We start from the raw sequence: 18,461 nt of genomic DNA, 5'->3' as shown, positions 1-18,461 counted from the left end.
GGAAGGGAAAAGGGGGATAGTGCTTGGGAGGGGGGAGAAATTGGAAAGTGCAGAGCATAGGAGAGAACAAGATACAGAATACGTTCATGACTAAATAAAGGTGAACAAGAACATTGGTAGTGCAGCCAGTGATGTGGCAAAGTGCAGGGCACGTCAGATAGGTTGTATCTCATAAGTGCAGAAGAAGAAGGGGCGGGGGAACTCTATGGATACAGATAAGAAGGAAGATCCCCTGTAACATTTCTGGTGGAAGCTTGGCACTGTTATGACCACAATGTTGCCGGATCGAAGCATTCTGGTCGACTGCATGTGGATCAATTTGTTCTTAGTGGTTTCGAGGTCCCTGCCATAAAAGGTGTAGTGGATGAAACAAAGGGTTTTGAAAAAAATTCTAAGACCAACTGGAAGCTAATGGAGCATTCAGATGGGCTGTGGTGGTGTGTTCCCATCTTTGGAATCTTAGGAGGAGTCTGGCAGCAGCATTCTGTGTTCTATGTACATGGTTTAATACATATTCTGGAGGCCCAGGTTCAGGCAGTAGACATAGTCTAGCCTGGATAGTACTAGTGACATTGTCATGGCACTGTGTTAAAAGGTCAGGTTTGGCATGATGCAACAGATAGTTGGAAATACCATAGCATATTCCTGGACTTCAATTGCCAGGGTGTTTTCTATCAAGAGTACAATTTTTTGATTACTGAAGGCAGTATACAGTGGACTCCCCAGAGCTCCTCCGTGTGTCATAGGGCATGACGGCTCCTATCATCAGGGGTAGGTGTGCCACAGTGCCTCGAGTATATAGGCCTTGTTTGAGAAACATTAGCGAGGCTACAACTCCATTTGGCACACTAATCCTTTGGACCTACGAGGAAATAAAAGCAGGCCATGTCCCCGCAGAGATCTCAGATGGGCGCGACAGGATTTTAAGCATTGCGGATAAAGATTTCACCACATTCCTGAGCCAGAATACATTTTATTTACCCCACACTCACTTAGGAAGTGGCTGGTGATTGACTTACTGTATACCGGAACAGTTGACAACATTCCCACAGACACCAGGGAGCCTCCGACTCCTGTGCATAGCCATGGTACTGCAACACTAATTCTGCATGACTTCAACATGATGGTGCAACCTTTTAAAACTTCATATGTAGCCGGGCCACATCCGATTAGTAATACTGGTCAGAGAACACATGGAGAGGGGGAATAATCAAAGATAGAGATCCAAGCTAAAAATTGGGAGCAACCTAGCAAAAGTGATAGACCATTACACTAATTAGCAGGCCCATAAAACAGCAAAGAACCCGGCAAAAAAGTTTATTCACCAGGCGTGTGACCAGTTAAAAGTGGAGAGAAGCCAGAGAGGACTAGCTAGACCATAGAAGGGGAAGATTTAGAAACAATATCTAAGAGCCTGCAGAGGCCTATACCTACAACTCAGGGGAAACACCAGTTTGGGAGAGTGACCAGAAGAGCTTGCACTATTGACCAGGAAACCATACCCAGGTTTGTAAACCAATGGCTGATGGATAACAGTCCTACAGCCTGAAAAGACCCAAGTAAGCTAGAAGACATTCTTGCAGTTCAGAGTTTGTGTAAAGGGATGGTATACTGGCCTGTGTTGGGTGACCTGCAGGTGAAGGCTTAGAATATCCATGCCTGACATAAAGCCTAACGAACAGGGGAGAAGTACCTTCTGGTAGGTGAAGTCAAGAAGCAAACTGTGTGCTATATGCCTCAGGCGGTAAAACCAAGGAGGGTGGATATGCACTATATTGCTGAGAATGAAGTCAAGAAGTGCACTGAATACTACAGAGACCAGGTTTGAGCCAAGGAACGAGTTTGGCACTGTAGCCCTTAGTATGTCCTCTAGAATAGGGAATCCTGGACGGTCCAGTGGTCCCCTAGGTAGCCTCTTGCACCATTTTAAATAAAAACCCGATCTAACAACTTTAGCCCATTACCCTTATCCGGTCTTAGGGTATTTGTTGAAAAAATGCACGCCCTAGGGGCGCGCATACTACCCATCCAGCCAAGTCAATAAAGATTGTTGGACAATACATGCCATACTTGTTTTCTGTTGATCCTAAGCCAAAACGTAACTTTTTTTTTAAAGGAAGCAAACAAATGGTTTGTAACTTATACACAACTCAGCAAAATAGCCAATGTTTAATAGAAGAAAGACTATCATTGAAATTTTGTTTTTTTAATACAATTATCCAAAAGGATATAAATAAGAAACAAGATCTCCGTATGTGCAAGGGGAAAAAAGCACGGAAGGAAGAATGTACAACTTCAACAGTGTGAGGCAAATGCACATTGATGATTTACCAGGGCTCTAAAGTTCCAATGTTTCTGATATTTAAAATGTTCTTTAACATACTTATTCCATCTGCTCCCATATTCAGACATGATGGCAGAGCCGGTGCAGTCAAGAGCCTGCTTGATCTATTGTTCCCTCTGCCTGACCGAATGGAGTTAAATCAGATTTGTAAAGGCCAATTGGATAGCATATTTCAGACAGGATACATTTCACAACACCTTAGTGCGGCATTCATTCTGTGAAACAGATTAGCTGGTCACAAATCTTGATTCTTTACTCCAAGATAGGGGTATCTAAGGCTGGTCAGTGAAAGCCCCAACCACGCCAGCATTTCAGCATTACTACTGACTAAATAACTCCTTTTTGTGCTCCCAGTGTTGACATTTATAATGTTGGTCCTAGCAAACATGTTTCATTCCCTGGATGTCCTAGCAGTCCTAGCAATCCTGCTTCAATCCCTAGCAGTCTCAGACATTGTGCTTCATTGAAATAAAGATCAATCTGCAGTGCTACCAGCTCCTTCCTCCCAACACAAAATAACAAGCATTGGCAGTGACAACAGTTTGGGCTTTTTTGCCGTAGTGGTATTAATTGACCATTGATGGTAGCAAGTGCAAAATGGAGCGAGTACTTGGGCATCTAGTAGTAGCTGTGCCTGGCAAATACCTAAAAGTTGTACACAAGCTACAACTGTCGTCTTTGCAAATGCTTGTTTTTAACAGGACCTCAGTGAGGGACATGAAGAGCGCTTATAAATAGAGTGGCTGGTAACAACATTTTATTACACCAGTAGCAGCTTTACAACCCAATTAAGTCATTCACTCTCAGGCAACTGCTTTGAAAAAACACTGCCAGGTAGTTCGAGTGCAAAGTTAGATGGTAAGGCTTGATGAGGCGGTGTTTTGGGTGGGAAAGGGCAGGAACTGGGTGGGAATGGCCATAGGTAGTCAATGGGTGGACATATAACCAAACAGCAGCTACAAGCTGTGTGTCGCTCCTCATGTGCCATTTCTCCCCATCTGTGTTCTAATGCAACACAAGTGACACCTAATAGCCCAAAAAAAAAAGGAATGTTCTTATCTTAGTAAATTAAGCATCTTTCAAGAGATCACAATAGCAGCTTTGTTCTCTCACATCATTAGTGGGGTTCTTTGCACTGGCACACACACACAATTAAAAACAAGCATATTCTAAATACTATCATGAATTGAAGTTCATTGAGGAAACTTAGCCAAAGTTGAAAGACTTTATGAAAGGGTTTTCGCTTGTGAGAGATTGGTTGGGATTACACATATGCCTTAATTAATATCCAATAGAATCACATTTAAAGCAACCGAGAGGCGGCATACCTCATGTGCATAGTGCTCGTAAGTGCTGCTCACTAGTGCCCTGGCAGGCAGGTCTATTATGAACAATCCTTTTTGGCTGTTGCAGAACCTTCATTTTCCAAATGAACTTGGTGTTCAGAACAGGCCACAGGCTGACCTTAGGAAACAAGTGCAGGTGGGAAGTGTCTGAGATGCTCAGTGCAAGATCAAACATCAAGGGTGATGTTATTGAGAATAGCACTATGTGAGCTTATAAAAAATACATCTAGGCTATAGTGGTTGTAATGGCAATCTGGGCCGGCTTAGAAAACGTGGCTCATATAGGTATGCCACAGGAAGTCAGAAATCCAACGCAAGAGATGTCGGAAGGGTTGTGGAATAAAGTTTCATGGAACTAGCAAAAGGGGCAAGGTGGAGTCACAAAAACTGATTAGTCAGCTGCATATTGAATTCAGAGACAACCTAGGAATCATCTGCACTAAGGTACGGATTAAGACCACAGCAAGACATGACAGAAAAACAAGGAAGAGTGTATAGAGTAAAGGATAAAGAACCACACACCATTCCCTATGGGACTACGTTATACTGAAGACAGGAAGAAAATACCCCTTTCTAAAACAAAGTGAAATAATGTACAGCTCCGTAAGCATGAAACCACTATGAAACAAACGTGGAAAAACCTAAAGAAGACACACTCATAAAATTATCCACGGTTTCAAAATATGTAGACAAGCAAAGATGAGCGAACTTAGAAGAAAGATCTGGCGATGTCCCCCGGAGGAAAGACCGCTAGATGGACTCAGATTAAAGCCTGATTGAAGAAGGGGGAAAAATGACAAGGAACTAAGCAAAGCAAATGATTGGAAAGAAAGAATCTGGTTAGGAACTTTGGAGAGGAAAGGCTGTAAAGAAAGCAATCTATAGTCCGAAGAAGAAGAAGAGCCGTCAAGAGAAGCTTTTTTCAGTAATGGTAGAACAAGTGCATACTAAGCAACAACTGGAAACGAATAATTAAGGCTACATTGTCAAATACAAAAATAGAAGAATCTATTCTCATTTAACAATATTAGTAGGGAAAGAGTTAGTATGCGCAATATAACGAGAAACACCAGATTACGACAGCCACTTGAAAAGGCAAGAGAACACAAAGTAGTAAGGTCAGAAATTAGTGAGTCAGAAGAACGAGATGTGAAACACGCAAGATTCAAGCATGAATGTAGCAAAATCCTGTGGAAAGCATAGAAGGAGTAGAGAACCTCACCAAGGGGAGCGGAAGACAATACATATTACATTGAGATAGACTGAATGAGAATATCCTTGATTGGAAGTGTTGATTTCCAAGTGCCCCTTTTCATGTGTCTCCGTAGTTGACCAGCAAAGCACAATGGGAATTTAGTTTGAAATGGGCAGCCAAAACACACACACACACATATATATATATATATATATATACACATACACATTCCGTGTGCCACTCCATCCTCATACATGACGTGTTTTTAACAATACTGCCCAACACACGTAAACTTGACGCGGATTTCATCAGAATCTAATAAACCTCCAATAAAGAAGCAGGTTGACAAAATGTGCAATTGTATTGCTTTCATGCTTGTGTCTGCGAGTGTGCTGCGTTATAAGCCTCTGGTACCTGCTGATCCACGGTCCTGTGCATTGGCGGTGTTCGTGCAGCCTGGACCCCTCCAATACTAAAGGACTCTGACCGCGGAGGCAGGTTTGGGTCCGATATCCTGTTAGCCACCTTATGAGGCATTGCGGGGGAACTCTGTCGGTTCAATCTGGATCGATCCTCTACCTAATTAACAGATGAAAACATTAATTCACATAACCAGACGAAATGCCACCCACATAACCTATCCCTCTATAGCCATTTCATATGTCGCCAATCAGTCCATTAATGTATGTATGCAAATAATTAATAGTAACGTGATTGTTAAATATTATTCATGAAAGGCTTTGAGCAAATTTTTCTGAAGAACTCTTTTTGTACTAATAAAGAGTGCCATTAAAAATACTATCCAATCTGTGAAATTATTCAAATAATAATTGTGCATTTTCTGACACTAAAGAAAGTCGACCTTTGTAAATCAAATTGCATTTAGCTGGAAACCAGGAGACGATGTAAAAAGTCTTCTAGTACTGATTCCATCAACATTTGTAATGGCTATTTATATTGAAAACTTGAGGGTTCCCAAAATCAGCCACCACAGCTCGATATTAATTTGAACTGTAAGAATCAAAATGTTTGAGAGACAATTTCAGAAATGAAGAATCATTGACAGAAAAACCAGGACATTCGGGATCTTCAATAGAACTCTGAAAGGAGACCCTTTCCAAGCTGTTAAATTCAACCATTGCACCAGAAACTAGATAGTAGAGGAAAGATTAGTTTACAAACAAGTCATGCAAAAAGATTTGGTCATTCCACATGCATGTGTTCATTATTAAAAACAAGGGTTATTCCGCGAAACAAATCAAAATCCCCCAAGACGTGATTTCATCTTGAAACAAAATGCTTTAAAGCAGAAATAAAATGCTTTAAAGGAGGATTCGAATACAGCGCCCAAAGCATCTTTTTGATACCCACAAACCCTCCATCATTTAGATGTTTACAGAACATGTTTCGACGTTTTACCTTTGGCCAATCCCCTAAAGCATGTAATTATGGCATATTTTAAAGCAGGGCTTTACATTGGTGGCGGGGTTTAAAAGAAGTACTACAAAATCGTACAGACTTGTTGTAGATGTTTAGATCCTGTGAATCAGTTTCCTGCCTATTGAGGGCAGAGGTTATGAGGAAGGTCTTATACCCACTCTTCGACTTTGCATCAAATTATTGCCATCCCATGAAACTATAACAGCGTCATTGAAGTCCAACACTTGGCTACAACTACCTTCCAATAGATTCAATCATGTTAATTTGTTCATAACTACCACATACTCTAGACCACAACCTTTTTAAAACCCACTGAACTACCACATTATCCCCTTCTGACCACAATAGAACATTTTTCAAACCCAGAAAACTGGACAAGGATGTTCCTAATTAGTTAAAAATGTATTATAATTGGGAATTGCACATTCAACTTAATTTATACTAGCAAAAAGTACGCGTTCACCGAACGGGTTCGCGGACAAACATGACAACACTCATCAATTGTTGAAAATCAATGATCCTGTAGGTCGCTGTTCTAATTCTCTTATCGCTTGATGTGCTTTGAATTCTGAAGTAAACTTCACTGAGAATGGGCGTGTGTGGCTGGCTGGCTGACAAACCCATGGGCAGACATTGGGGGAGGTGAGAATTGGTGTGCTGCTGCATACTGGGACCTACTGTGCTCTTTCCCCACTTGTTGCCTCACCCAGCGTGGTGCCGTTTGTTGCAGGGCACTGCAGTGCAAACGTCTCAGAAACAGTGCATTCTAGGGTTGAGGCGGTCCTTCTACGACCACATTGATGTTTCGCCGATTTCTGGCAACCGTCTCATGTGTGAAGGGTGCTGAAATACGGGGAAAGGAGTGGGGTGGCCAAATGTCATTCAGCAAGTAATGTCTGGAGGGCCCTAACATCTAACTATGCAGGATTTGGTGCAGATTGGTGAAACAGAGAGGAATCGCATAAGGAACAACGCTTCACCATATGATATAGATTTGATCTTCATGAGAAGACCTTGATGGGTGGTTAATTCTAACTTGATTTTTGCAGGAGTCCAGGGCAGGGGAAAATAAATGACCACCCTAGTCCTTTGTGGATTAAAATTAATTAAAATATATATTGCACTCTGACTGAATGCAAGAATTGGGAAATGTGTAACATTGGCATTATCTCAAATGTAAGATAACTTGATAATGTGGCGAGTGCCTTGTTTCTGTTCTGCAGTACAATTAACACATGCTTTACAGGAAACCTCAGCTTCAGATCTAATGTGAACCTCTGTAGTAGACAGTTAGCTGTATAGACAGCTCAGTCTGATATGCCCAAAGTAAAGATCTTTGTTTAGCTTAAAGGTCACAGTCTGCAATTTGTGTAGTGGCAAATAAACCCCCCTTCCTTCAATAGTTAAGGATAGAAATACCACCTCTGGGCAAGAAGACATGATAAAATATAGTTTGGGAAAATAAAGCTTCCGAACATATGGCCCTTGACTTTGCTTCGGGACATAACTTGGAGGTGGGCAATTATCCCTTGATAATAACCCCTCCCACAGTGACTTATACTATTACACTTCCCAAAGGGATATAGGTTTTGGAGTTTTGGTAATTAGGTAAAAATATTAGGCTAATAGTGAGTTGAGTAAATAGAAAAATATGTAATGGTGTTTTATTTTGTAGCTTTTAGAGGTTGTAAAATATGATCCCTCCCAGTGAGGGATAGTTGCAGTAATGGCAGCCATGTTTTCCTGACGTGTGGGCTTTGGCTTTTGTAGTGCTGTTAATATAGCATTGGTGATACTATTTTCTTGTGTTTTTCCACAATAGAACAGGGTTGTGTAAAGAAAAGGTAAATCATATTTTTTAGATATGTAGTGCTAATCAGTTTTCTGTATCAGTGTTGCCATTCCAGCTCCGGGTAGTACAAGGAGGAATGCATTATTCTGTATCAAAGAACTGATTCTAAAGTGATAATGCATGCAGTGCAGTCAATGCCAGTAGATATTGACTGCATTACAAACATTCTGATTGGCTGAAAGCACCCGATTAATATAATACATGCGGTAATAAAAGTTACTTATTATAATTATTATTTTTAGTTTGATCATCATAATTCAAAATAATAATGGTCCATATATACTGTTATTATTATTCCAGTTATGTTCAAAGCCCCTTGGTAGGGACATTTAAGTATTAGTATATCATCAAACATGTCATGTATTTGATAAAATTGTCACATGTCACACATTAAGTGTTGACTTCAGAAATAAAGATTTGTGGCAACTGATGTCACTGTGAGCTGTTTGATTGAACATATATGATAAGAACATATCGGTCCAAATTACACAGGTAAGGGATCAAGCAGGATTTACATTTCTCAAATTCTTTAGAACAGAAACAAGGATGGCCCATCTATTTTAGGAGTTACATTTTGTTTGCATCACTCCTTCAACCGCTTTATAAGAGAATTCATATGTAATGGTGGAGAAAAAGAAGCGGTCAGGATCAGGAACTAGATACGGACAGTACATCGGCTTTACTTTGCAAACTAGAAAGAACATTTCCACAGGAATTGTTGATGAAAGTCCTAAATGCACAATTGTTATTACTTAAAATTTGGAACCAAAAGACTCTTCCTGCCTTCTCGTCAGTCAGCGGGAGGACCATAGAAGGGTTTAGAGAAAATCTGACTCAAAGATGCTGTCCTACTGTAGAGGCACAGTTTGCAAAGATTGGACAAGTGCAGATTGTAGTAACTGGTGGGACAAATCAACAATTTTCTTCCCTTTTCTCCAAGTGCGAACCATTCCCTTTGAGGTTCAGGAGGGAGTCGGCTCTGCAAGACCCTACCTAGGAGTCTGGGAAAGTGGGACCTCACTGGGAGTAACTCCCCTTAGGGGACAAGGACTCCCATTCCGGTGAGGAACTCCCTGAATCAGCCACATTATCAGCATGTATGGGACTGCCTAATGGGAAGAAGCATGCAACATCCTTATATGTGGCTGTAGGCAATGCTGAAGAAAAACCATGAGTCTCATTCCCTCTGGCTCTATTGTGAACTGAACCAAGCAACACCAGGAGAAGGGAGACATTTTCCTTTTGCAGGCTCAGAACTTGTGTGGAAGATGTACAAGAAGATGCCCCTTTAAGTTTCTTCCAGGAGGAGAGAGAGTACTGTATGCAGTGGAAGCCCCTGATGTGATCGCACCAAGATGGGGTGAGTCGACACTAGCCGCACAGCCTGCGACTTTCGAACAGGTGAAGATCGCTAAAACGAGACGCCGGGAGGCCGGCGAGCAAGGACCTGGGGAAACCGCTGCCCGAGAGAAGACGCATCCAGGACCTGGTGGTGGCATAATCACGAACAAATCGTGGTGAGCAAAGCACCCGTGCAACTACACTGAGACCATCACTGTTGGGAGTCAGATGTTGTGTGCATCTGTAGAAGGCAGCAGCCTGAGGGGAAGTCGAGAATCAGACGCCGACAAAAGCAGAGAATGAGAAAATAGAGTACCAAGTGAGTGCCGAGCCCTGCAAGGTTACCCTACTGATCTGAAGGTACCGGGGAACATGGGAAAAGCGGGAGGCAGCTGAGGAAGGAACACACAGAGGACTCGTACTTGTCATAAAAGAATTCGTCAAGATGAATGAATTGTTGAATTACATAATGCAAAAGAGGTCTAGAGCCAATAACCAGCAATCCTGTGAGAGGAATAACGTGCATGAAAAGTGTAACTCGTCTTAGTCCCAAAGAAGAGACACAAGGACTAAAGTTGTTTAACTGACAATGTGGAGAGCTCGTAGAGCGAATACCAAATAAACCCCAAAGGGTAATAGAGAGAGACTAGATACTAATACATTGGGAGGAGAAATACAGTCACAAAAGCCAAGAGTAGAGAATAGAAGAGAACGCACTAAAGAAAGATACCAGGAGAGAGACATTATACAAGAGGATCAAGTGCTGTGTAATCTAATGAAGGGGGAATTGAGAGAATATAAAACAAGAGACAAGAGTGAACACAAGCATGTAAAGACTCATTGGCTACAACTTTCCCTCTGGGAAAGAGGCAATCAGGCTTTCGCCCAGGAAACGGCACTGAATCTGCCCTTCTTGACTTAAAAATCCAACTCAGTGACATTATTGAAAAAGGCAAGTCAGCTCTGCTCCTCCTCAATTTGTCGGCTGCGTTTGATCTTGTTGACCATGATACCCTTTGTAGACACCTTGAGGATGCAGCCTACTTCACCCTGAAGCCACAGCATGGATCTCCTCATTCATGGAAGGTAGACTTATGAGAGTGTTCACGGACCAGGTGTGCGCCACCCCTAGCACAATCCAGCGGGGTGTCCCTCAGGGCTCATGCAATGCTCCTACAATCTACAATATATTTACCCTAACTCTCTTCAATGACTTGGATGATCGCGGCATATCTTACACAAACTAGGTTGACAACACTCAAGTCATACACTCTGACTGGATCTTATGACCAAGACGCCGCCACAGTGGCCAACAACTACGCATCCATACAGGCCTGGATGGTGGCAAATGGTTTGTGTCTCATCGGCGATAAAACAGAGATCCTTCTACTAGGTACTAAAGATACCCTCAACGAACTTGACCCCCAATACAGAACATTCAACATTGATAACACCACTATCACTGTTGCACCATCAGTAAAAACACTGTGGGTCCACATTGACTCTGCATTATCAATGACTCGCCAAGTCAGTGCCATCACCTCCTCTGGAGCACTGACCACCAAAATCATAAATGCAGTCATACCTTACCTATCAACTAAAAACTGCCTCACTATAGCTAGGCCACCATTGGGGCTAAACTTGACTATCGCAACGTTCTCTTCATGGGCAACTCCGCCAAAAACATCCAGTCACACAAAACAATGCCCGTAGAGCTGTTCTTAGCATCCCAAAAAGGGAGAAACTCTCACAGGCTAGAAGGGCTGCTCATTGGGTCCCAGTTAAAGAGGGCATTCTTTTCAAAACCATGGCCATCACACATAAGTGCCTCTCGCTCACAGCCCCCCCTACCCATCAGAGAAAATAATACGAGCCACGTCATCTAGACCAAAAAGAACCCATCTTGCCAACCAGATACACGTCCCGCTCTTCAAAAAAAGCCAAAGCAGGAGGCGCCAGCTTCCAATATCTTGCTCCCAAAAACTGGAATGCGCTGGCCACCTCCCTCCGTAGTGAAACCTCATACTCTGCATTCCGCAAACCACTCAAGACCCTACTTTTCAACTAAATGACCCCCTTCCACTTCTTTTCCCCACAGTGCTTCCCCCTACAGTGCTAAACCCTCATCCTCCTAGCTTCATCGCTGCCCAGTTAACTGTTAACTACTGTGTCCTGCACTGCTGACCGACCACCAGGCATTCACCCTGTAGGCCTTTCAGTTTCTGTGTCCCACTCTCCACTATGATTCCATTCTGCAACCACCAATCCTACTTCATGTTACTTCTAGTGTTATGTACGGTCACTGTATTCCCCCTGTAACCATGGAACCAATAAGCAAAAATCACCTCTTAACACCTACTGTATGACACTGCAATCACTTGTTACTGTTTGTTATATCTGAACATGTTTTTATCCTTCTGTAACTAAGCACAAAACTGTAACAGCAGCACGATGCCCGAGGGCCGCCCTATACGCTTTAGAAATGTAATAAATAAATAAATAATTATCCTTACACAACCCCGGAGTACTGTGCAAGAATTAAAAGAGCTCATGGATGAGATATCCAGGCTCTATTGAAGAAGATTATAAAGAGAGGATACAGCTGAAACAGCCATTTTATCCAGAGAATTTTGAAGGAATTAGCGATTTCTTAGTGGTATGGCCAAGTAGAGTTAGGTATATAGCAACGACTTTTTTATTTGAGCACTTCCTGACAACTTATGAGTATCCTTAGTTCTTTTAGATAGGCAGGGTGAACCCTTTAGTGATGGGGAAAGTTAGACCTTGTCTATATAATTTCATTAAAAACCACAAAAATGTCCTTAAAGTGTCTGACTGCTTCTTCTGAACCGCCTCACTGGTCAGACAACCATTAGGCCTTACACCTTGACAATGAGTGCATCTTCAGCTTTGCATACAAGATGTTTGAATTTTGGAACACCATGTATTTGTCAATACATTACAAAACATGAGCATTTTTTGGAAAGTCTGATGGTGCAGATTACTAAAAAGCTGTATCATGTCTTTTAGGGAATAATCTCTGATGTGTGGATGTGTATACTGAATACAAACAAATTGGCCATTAAGTAAAAATATTCAGAACTTCCACAGAATATGGAATACTAAGGTGTGAAGGCTTCTACATGGTGCTTACCATGACAGTACTGCCCAACTTGCACGCAGTGATAGTCCCCAAGAGCTGAGGGGCATTGCCAAAGGTTAAGTCAGCTGCAGTGCACCAATAACACCAAAACGAACCCAAAGAGGATCCGGAGTGCTAGAGGACATTTTGCTAAGAAGTAATATGGGAACACAATACTTGTTTGCTCACAGAAGAAACTAAAATGAATGCCATGAAAATGGTGGCCAGGCCTCCATGCAGAGCCCTTCTTTCAATTCTATGGTGGTCACAGGCGGGTGTGGAGCTGGAAGCTAGCGCTGCTGGGGTTTGTTTAGGAGGAGGTGGCATCTCTGGCCTCTGAGCAGGTAAGTGGATGACATTTTGGGTTGGTGCAGGGTGCAGTTTCAGGCTATGCATAGGTGTGTTGGCAGTGATCACTGGAGGTTGAGCAGGAATGGGAGGTAGCGTGATCAAGCAACAGCTTTCTCCAAAACCTGGCTTTTACCATCAGGTTTAGCCCACATTTGGAGGAACCCGATTGTTGCTGTGAAACACCTGGGTGCTGATGTTGCACAAGTACATGTCTCCATTGTTGGTAGACTCAGGAGGAGTTGTAAAACACCCCACATCTCTTGGCAGTGTCTTTCTGCTTATCAACCTGGTGCTCGTACCCTCTTTGTGTTAAACTGGATATAGGGAGTAGGATGGGAAGTTTCAATGCCGTTCATAACTATATGCAAATGAAACAAATGGCTTCAAGGTCTACTCGCTGGCATTCCAATGGGCATGTAATTAGAAAAAAAAATGTAACACTAAACAATGCAACTTTTCATTGAAGGATTTAGTAATCCTGGAAACTTTAGAATGTCTTAGTTTGTATGGAATTGTTTGCTGTCTCAACATATTTAACATTTGTGGGCCCCCACTCAATATACATGGCCAGAGTGGGTGTTGAAACCAATCATGCAGATGGGTTGGATGTGAGAACTGGAAACATTCACAGTCAGCAGCACTGCTTCAATAGGGAATACATCCCTTATAAGAAGCAGTAGATATAAAGTATGTTCAATCAGTGGCAATTGTAAAAACATCCATCATTCTAATGGTTGATTACTCCTGGATTGCCGCTCTAGAATTGCCGAAAAGATAGACAATGGGGAAAACATGTACTAATTTAGCAATAACACCCAATCCGGTGGGCCGGATCGGGTGGTAACAGCCCAAGACCCTAGGTACCGGTGTCGATAACACCCGATCTGGGCCGCCGGATCGAGCATTATTGCTATTAGCACCCTGGGTTTGCAATCTAGAATCCTGAGGTCCTAAGAGGAATGTATTTTGATTCAAAGAACGTAATGCCTTGCGGCATACCGTTCATTGAATCAAAATACTTAAGACGGCTGCCATGGATCAGGAAGGTGGAGCTCCATACAGAGCCCCTCTTCCATTTCCATGGTGTCCATGGAACTGTAGTAGCAGCAGTAGAGGCGGGCGCCACTGAAGTAATCGGGTAAGTGGGGGTGGGTGGGATGGAAAATTTGAAGGGAAGGCAGGGTGGGGGGGGAGATGGTGGGGTAGGGGAAGCAGCCATCAGGTTGCAAGGTTGCAAGGAACGCAGGCTTAGATCAGCAGATTCAGCCCACAATCCAAGGAACATGTTTCTGGGTGCTAATAAATATTATAATCCATTTTGGAATATTTCATAAAACCATTTTAAAATATATTTAAACATCAAAATATAAACAGGTTTAAAATATTTGCCAGTTCCTTTCATTTCAATTGTCCCGCTAACTTCTAGACTTCTCTAAGCCTTTAATGCCCTTGAAGTGCACGAGCCTCCTTCCATTGTCCAAACTCCCACACAAAATGCATTTAATTAACAATAGAACACTGGCGGTTGCCTTCATGGTGTACAGAGGCAGAACTGTGTTTAATTCTTTCCAACTCGCATCCAACATTTTTGCCCCTAGCAGTACGAATTATTACTTTGAACATTCTGTCCTAAATCGAAATAATTGGGACTGCTTGACATGCTCCCTAGTTTTGATTAGGTGCCCTTCCCCTGTTTTACAGCCTTGCCTGCTGATTCTGCATAACGGCCGAGGAGTGGGCAATTAATGCGTGTAATAGACCACAACATTGCTCCATAAAGCCTTAATATAGTTGTTTACGGTGTAAAGGATATATGCAACTACACACACTTGACCAATCACCAAATTCATGACATCGGAAATTCTAGTGCTCGCTCTCCTTCATTGCCTCTGGCCCTCTCTAACCTCTCCTCAGCACCTGTGCAACTGCAAGCACCTGTTGGAAAAGATGTAGGCTTGCTTTGGGTACATGTGTGAAGCTGACTAACCATAGGGTGCAGCTGGAAAAGGCAAGTTCAAGTGTTCCGATCAAGCCATGGTGAACCTCAGGAAACTGGCCAAAGGCGTCACAACCAGTCTCTTTTCTCTTGAAACAAGATGCGCTACCCATCACCGGTTACCACCACCAAGCTTAAGTCTAGCAATCAATATGGCAGCAAGATGGGCTGTACTCTTGTGGAATGTGAGGCCGCAGGTTGCTGTTAGTCATTCAACTACAGGGATGTTAATGAGTGCAGAAAATGGTCAGACACATTGCCGTCTGTCAAGTGACCTTAACCCTCATGCCATCCGTTGGATTATGTAGAACACGGTGCATCGAATAAGCAGTGCTGGTAGTTTGTGCAATGTTACGTTATTGCTTCCACAGCATGCAGGCCCAGTTCTGTTCATTTTCAAGAGCAGTGGATGCCCTCTACACATTGTAGCAGAAGACTGGACTTGAAAGATGATCATGGTTAAAAAAAATAGAACATTGTATGCCCTGGAATATTTGTTAGTATACGAATTATGGATTATACCGTCATAAGATTTCGATAGGAACATGTATACTTTTAGATTCAGCGAGCATGCGATTTGCCATCAGTGAGTATGTGGGAGAGCATCAGTAAGTTGGAAGGCATATAAGAAAAAGTGAACGCTAAATTGTTTTGTAAATGCCCCAGAATGACCTCTGCGGCCTGACAGCATGTACTCCAATAAAACACAGAAAGACATGAATGATTCACATCAACCACACCTGTGTCAATGATTTCCCAAACTATCCAATCAGGCATTTCAGCAGTTCAACACATACCTCTACTTGCTGCCATATATTCCAATGAACCCAGAGCCTGTAAACCACTAGATCCCAATGAATCTGAAATGCTAACTTCATAGAAGGCCTGCTGGAGCGGCGGAGGCTCAAACGCAACACATCTGAAGTCTGGAACGCTGGAAAACCTGCACTTTTCTCTGATCTCTGGCAAACACAAGAGATCACTTTTCAATGCATACTCAGAAGCTGGCGGGAAAGGGAAGGAGGATTGTGGAGTCCCCTCACCATGTATAGCTGGAGAAAACGAAGGATCAGTGGGTAAAGGAGACGTGAGCGACGACACAGAGCCAGACTTAGACGTCAAAAGAGAGGAGGCGGAAAAAGCTGGAGCCAGCCCTCCCGAATCGGTGTTAATGTAGGATGAGAAAGCAGAAGCAGAGCCCAAAGATAAAGGATGAGCGGGGAGTACATTTAAGCAAGTGTTTAGACCCAAACAAGAGTGCCACCGGTCTTTGTTTTCCAATGCGTTTAACACACTATGTTTCCATTGAGCAAGTGGTTCAGCGCAATCATCGACAGACTTGCGCCGCTCCTGATTCAGTTTCATCTTCCTAATGAGGTGCTCTGGAAATGAAGATCCCAGATCCATTTCTTTCCCTGGCTGCAGACCACTGGGTGAAGTTGAACGTGCATTGAAATGCCATTTCTCAGGCTTTCCTTTCCTGCCCCAGTCTCCCTCATTGTCGCATTCAACCTCCATCCTCTTAAAAGGTGAATGTCTACTCAATATTTGAGAAGAATTAGAAGACTGATCAACTATGACTGGGATTTTAGTTTCTACATACTGGCTATATCTGTCTGAGCGGCAGCCGTGTGTGTTTGTTATAGGTTTCTCTTCCAGTTCATGTTCTCGTGGGTGCAGTTGAACTCTGGCTCCCTCTCTACCCTTAAGAAAAGCCCCATCATTCTGTTGATGGGTTCTCTCCCATGGTCCTAGTTTAAGTATCTGCTTTATTGGGTTTCCTGCAGCAGACTCTTGCTGGCCTCTATTCAAAAGGCCAGAAACATCTGGAAATTGAAGGGCCTGCCCAGTTTGGGAAGCAACTTTAGAGGAAAGCAAAGTTGGTGGTTCAGGAAACATGCTGGAAGAGCTTGTTTGCGGAACAATAGACAATCCCAAAGGAATTTCAAAAGAACCGAAAGAACCAGGAGCCTTAAAAGACAGGTGGTGAGCGGGTGAAGGGGGAGCCACAAGAGAGTGCGAAAAACGTTCAGCAGGCAGATGAGAAGGGGAGGGTAAAGCATCAAATGTTTTATGCGCATTAGGATTAAAGAGAGGTAAAGAATCAAAAGAGCAGCCAGAAGATACAGGACAGAAGTGTGAGGATCCCGGGTAACAGTTTGGCATCAAAAGACCATTATTTAATTCTTTCAGCAGATTCTGATCAGATTGTTCATGTTGAAGTACACACTCGGGTACAGTCATACGTTGATTCTGAAAAGTAGATTCAAGGGCCATTTTTCGAATAATTTGCTCTGGATAAGAGCATCCTAGATTAATATTCTTTGTGTTCATCTTATCACTCTCAATGTATGACATTTTACCCCCGTCTCTATCTTCTTTGCTACGGTAAGAATACTGTCTACTGCCGGCTGAAAAACAAGATATTTCTTTATCCAAATCTGAAGTAGAATGACTCATGACCTTTCGAAATTCAATTCCACTTTCGGGGCTACATCCTTGTGAGCGGGAGCCCTTTATGCAGGCGGTGGCTTTTTTCAAAGATTCGCTTCTTCGGAGAAAGTATGTTACTTCAGCATCTAGAGCATCTCGCTCCCGAAGGATTTGGCGATCGATATGGAGATCGGGCTGAGAAATGTGAATTGTTGGTACCGGCGCCGCACTGAGAAAATCGTTCCCTTTCCAAAGACCTGCTGCTTGTGGAATTGAGGAATTTGGCCTACTCAAAGGGTGTCCATTGTGAGGGTTGGGTAGAAGATTATTGGAGTAAGTCTGCTTTGGAGATGCCCCTTTGGTGACCAATGGCACTTGTGGTTGGATGACAGAAGAATGTTGCTCCTTGTGAGGAAGAAGAGGGGAATTACTAAGGGACCGTTGCTGGACCTAGGAGGAAGATTACACAAAATTAAACTATTATAACACAACACAAACTACAATAATAACAGTGACAAAGGACAACATATGCAGCACATGAACACAAAATGTGTTGTGATATATTTCGCCGTATGAGCACTTGTCTAAGACAGACATTACTCTTCTTTCCATAACATATTAGACTGTATAATAGTTCTTTTTTCATAAGCAGCTATGCATGTAATTGTTTCCCAGCCACAGCAAACACATACCAGTAAACCACTTCTTCAAAATCTTTCATTTCATAACATAACTTTCCCTGCAATTGGTTGACATGCACTTGTCAACCTAACGTAGACTCTCATGGTATGCCTTTGTATACGGATGTGCTGACGTGTGGGTGGTGATCTGTCTCCTGTCTAGAAATTGGGTTCTACAGTTCAACAGCCTGCATAATACAAAGCAATGCACTGCTGACTGTTAATTGGCAAACCTCATAGACTTACTTAAACGCACTCCAAATGGTGATATCACAGACATTACGGGTCCTCTTACATCGGAGGCCACTCCGCTGCCTTTCTTTAATGCCCATCTCTATGTA

At 42.7% G+C, this 18,461-nt stretch overlaps 1 protein-coding gene across 12 annotated transcripts in view; it reads right to left on the bottom strand.

The window, feature by feature from the left end:
• Nucleotides 1–18,461, bottom strand: part of TNIK (TRAF2 and NCK interacting kinase) — a 1,364,982-nt gene that overhangs the window by 227,817 nt on the left and 1,118,704 nt on the right. For 7 of the 12 annotated variants that reach the window (XM_069618746.1, XM_069618750.1, XM_069618745.1 and 4 more), the window contains 2 exons: nt 17,471–17,890; nt 5,300–5,464 (listed from right to left, as the gene is read on the bottom strand). In XM_069618746.1, the coding sequence (XP_069474847.1) occupies nt 5,300–5,464; nt 17,471–17,890 (585 nt within the window). The other 5 variants (XM_069618752.1, XM_069618753.1, XM_069618754.1 and 2 more) reach the window with 2 other exon arrangements.

Source organism: Ambystoma mexicanum, chromosome 10, assembly GCF_040938575.1.
Source record: "Ambystoma mexicanum isolate Mex_15411 chromosome 10, UKY_AmexF1_1, whole genome shotgun sequence".
Taxonomy (NCBI): Eukaryota; Metazoa; Chordata; class Amphibia; order Caudata; family Ambystomatidae; genus Ambystoma; species Ambystoma mexicanum.
This window is presented reverse-complemented; position numbering and strand designations above follow the sequence as displayed.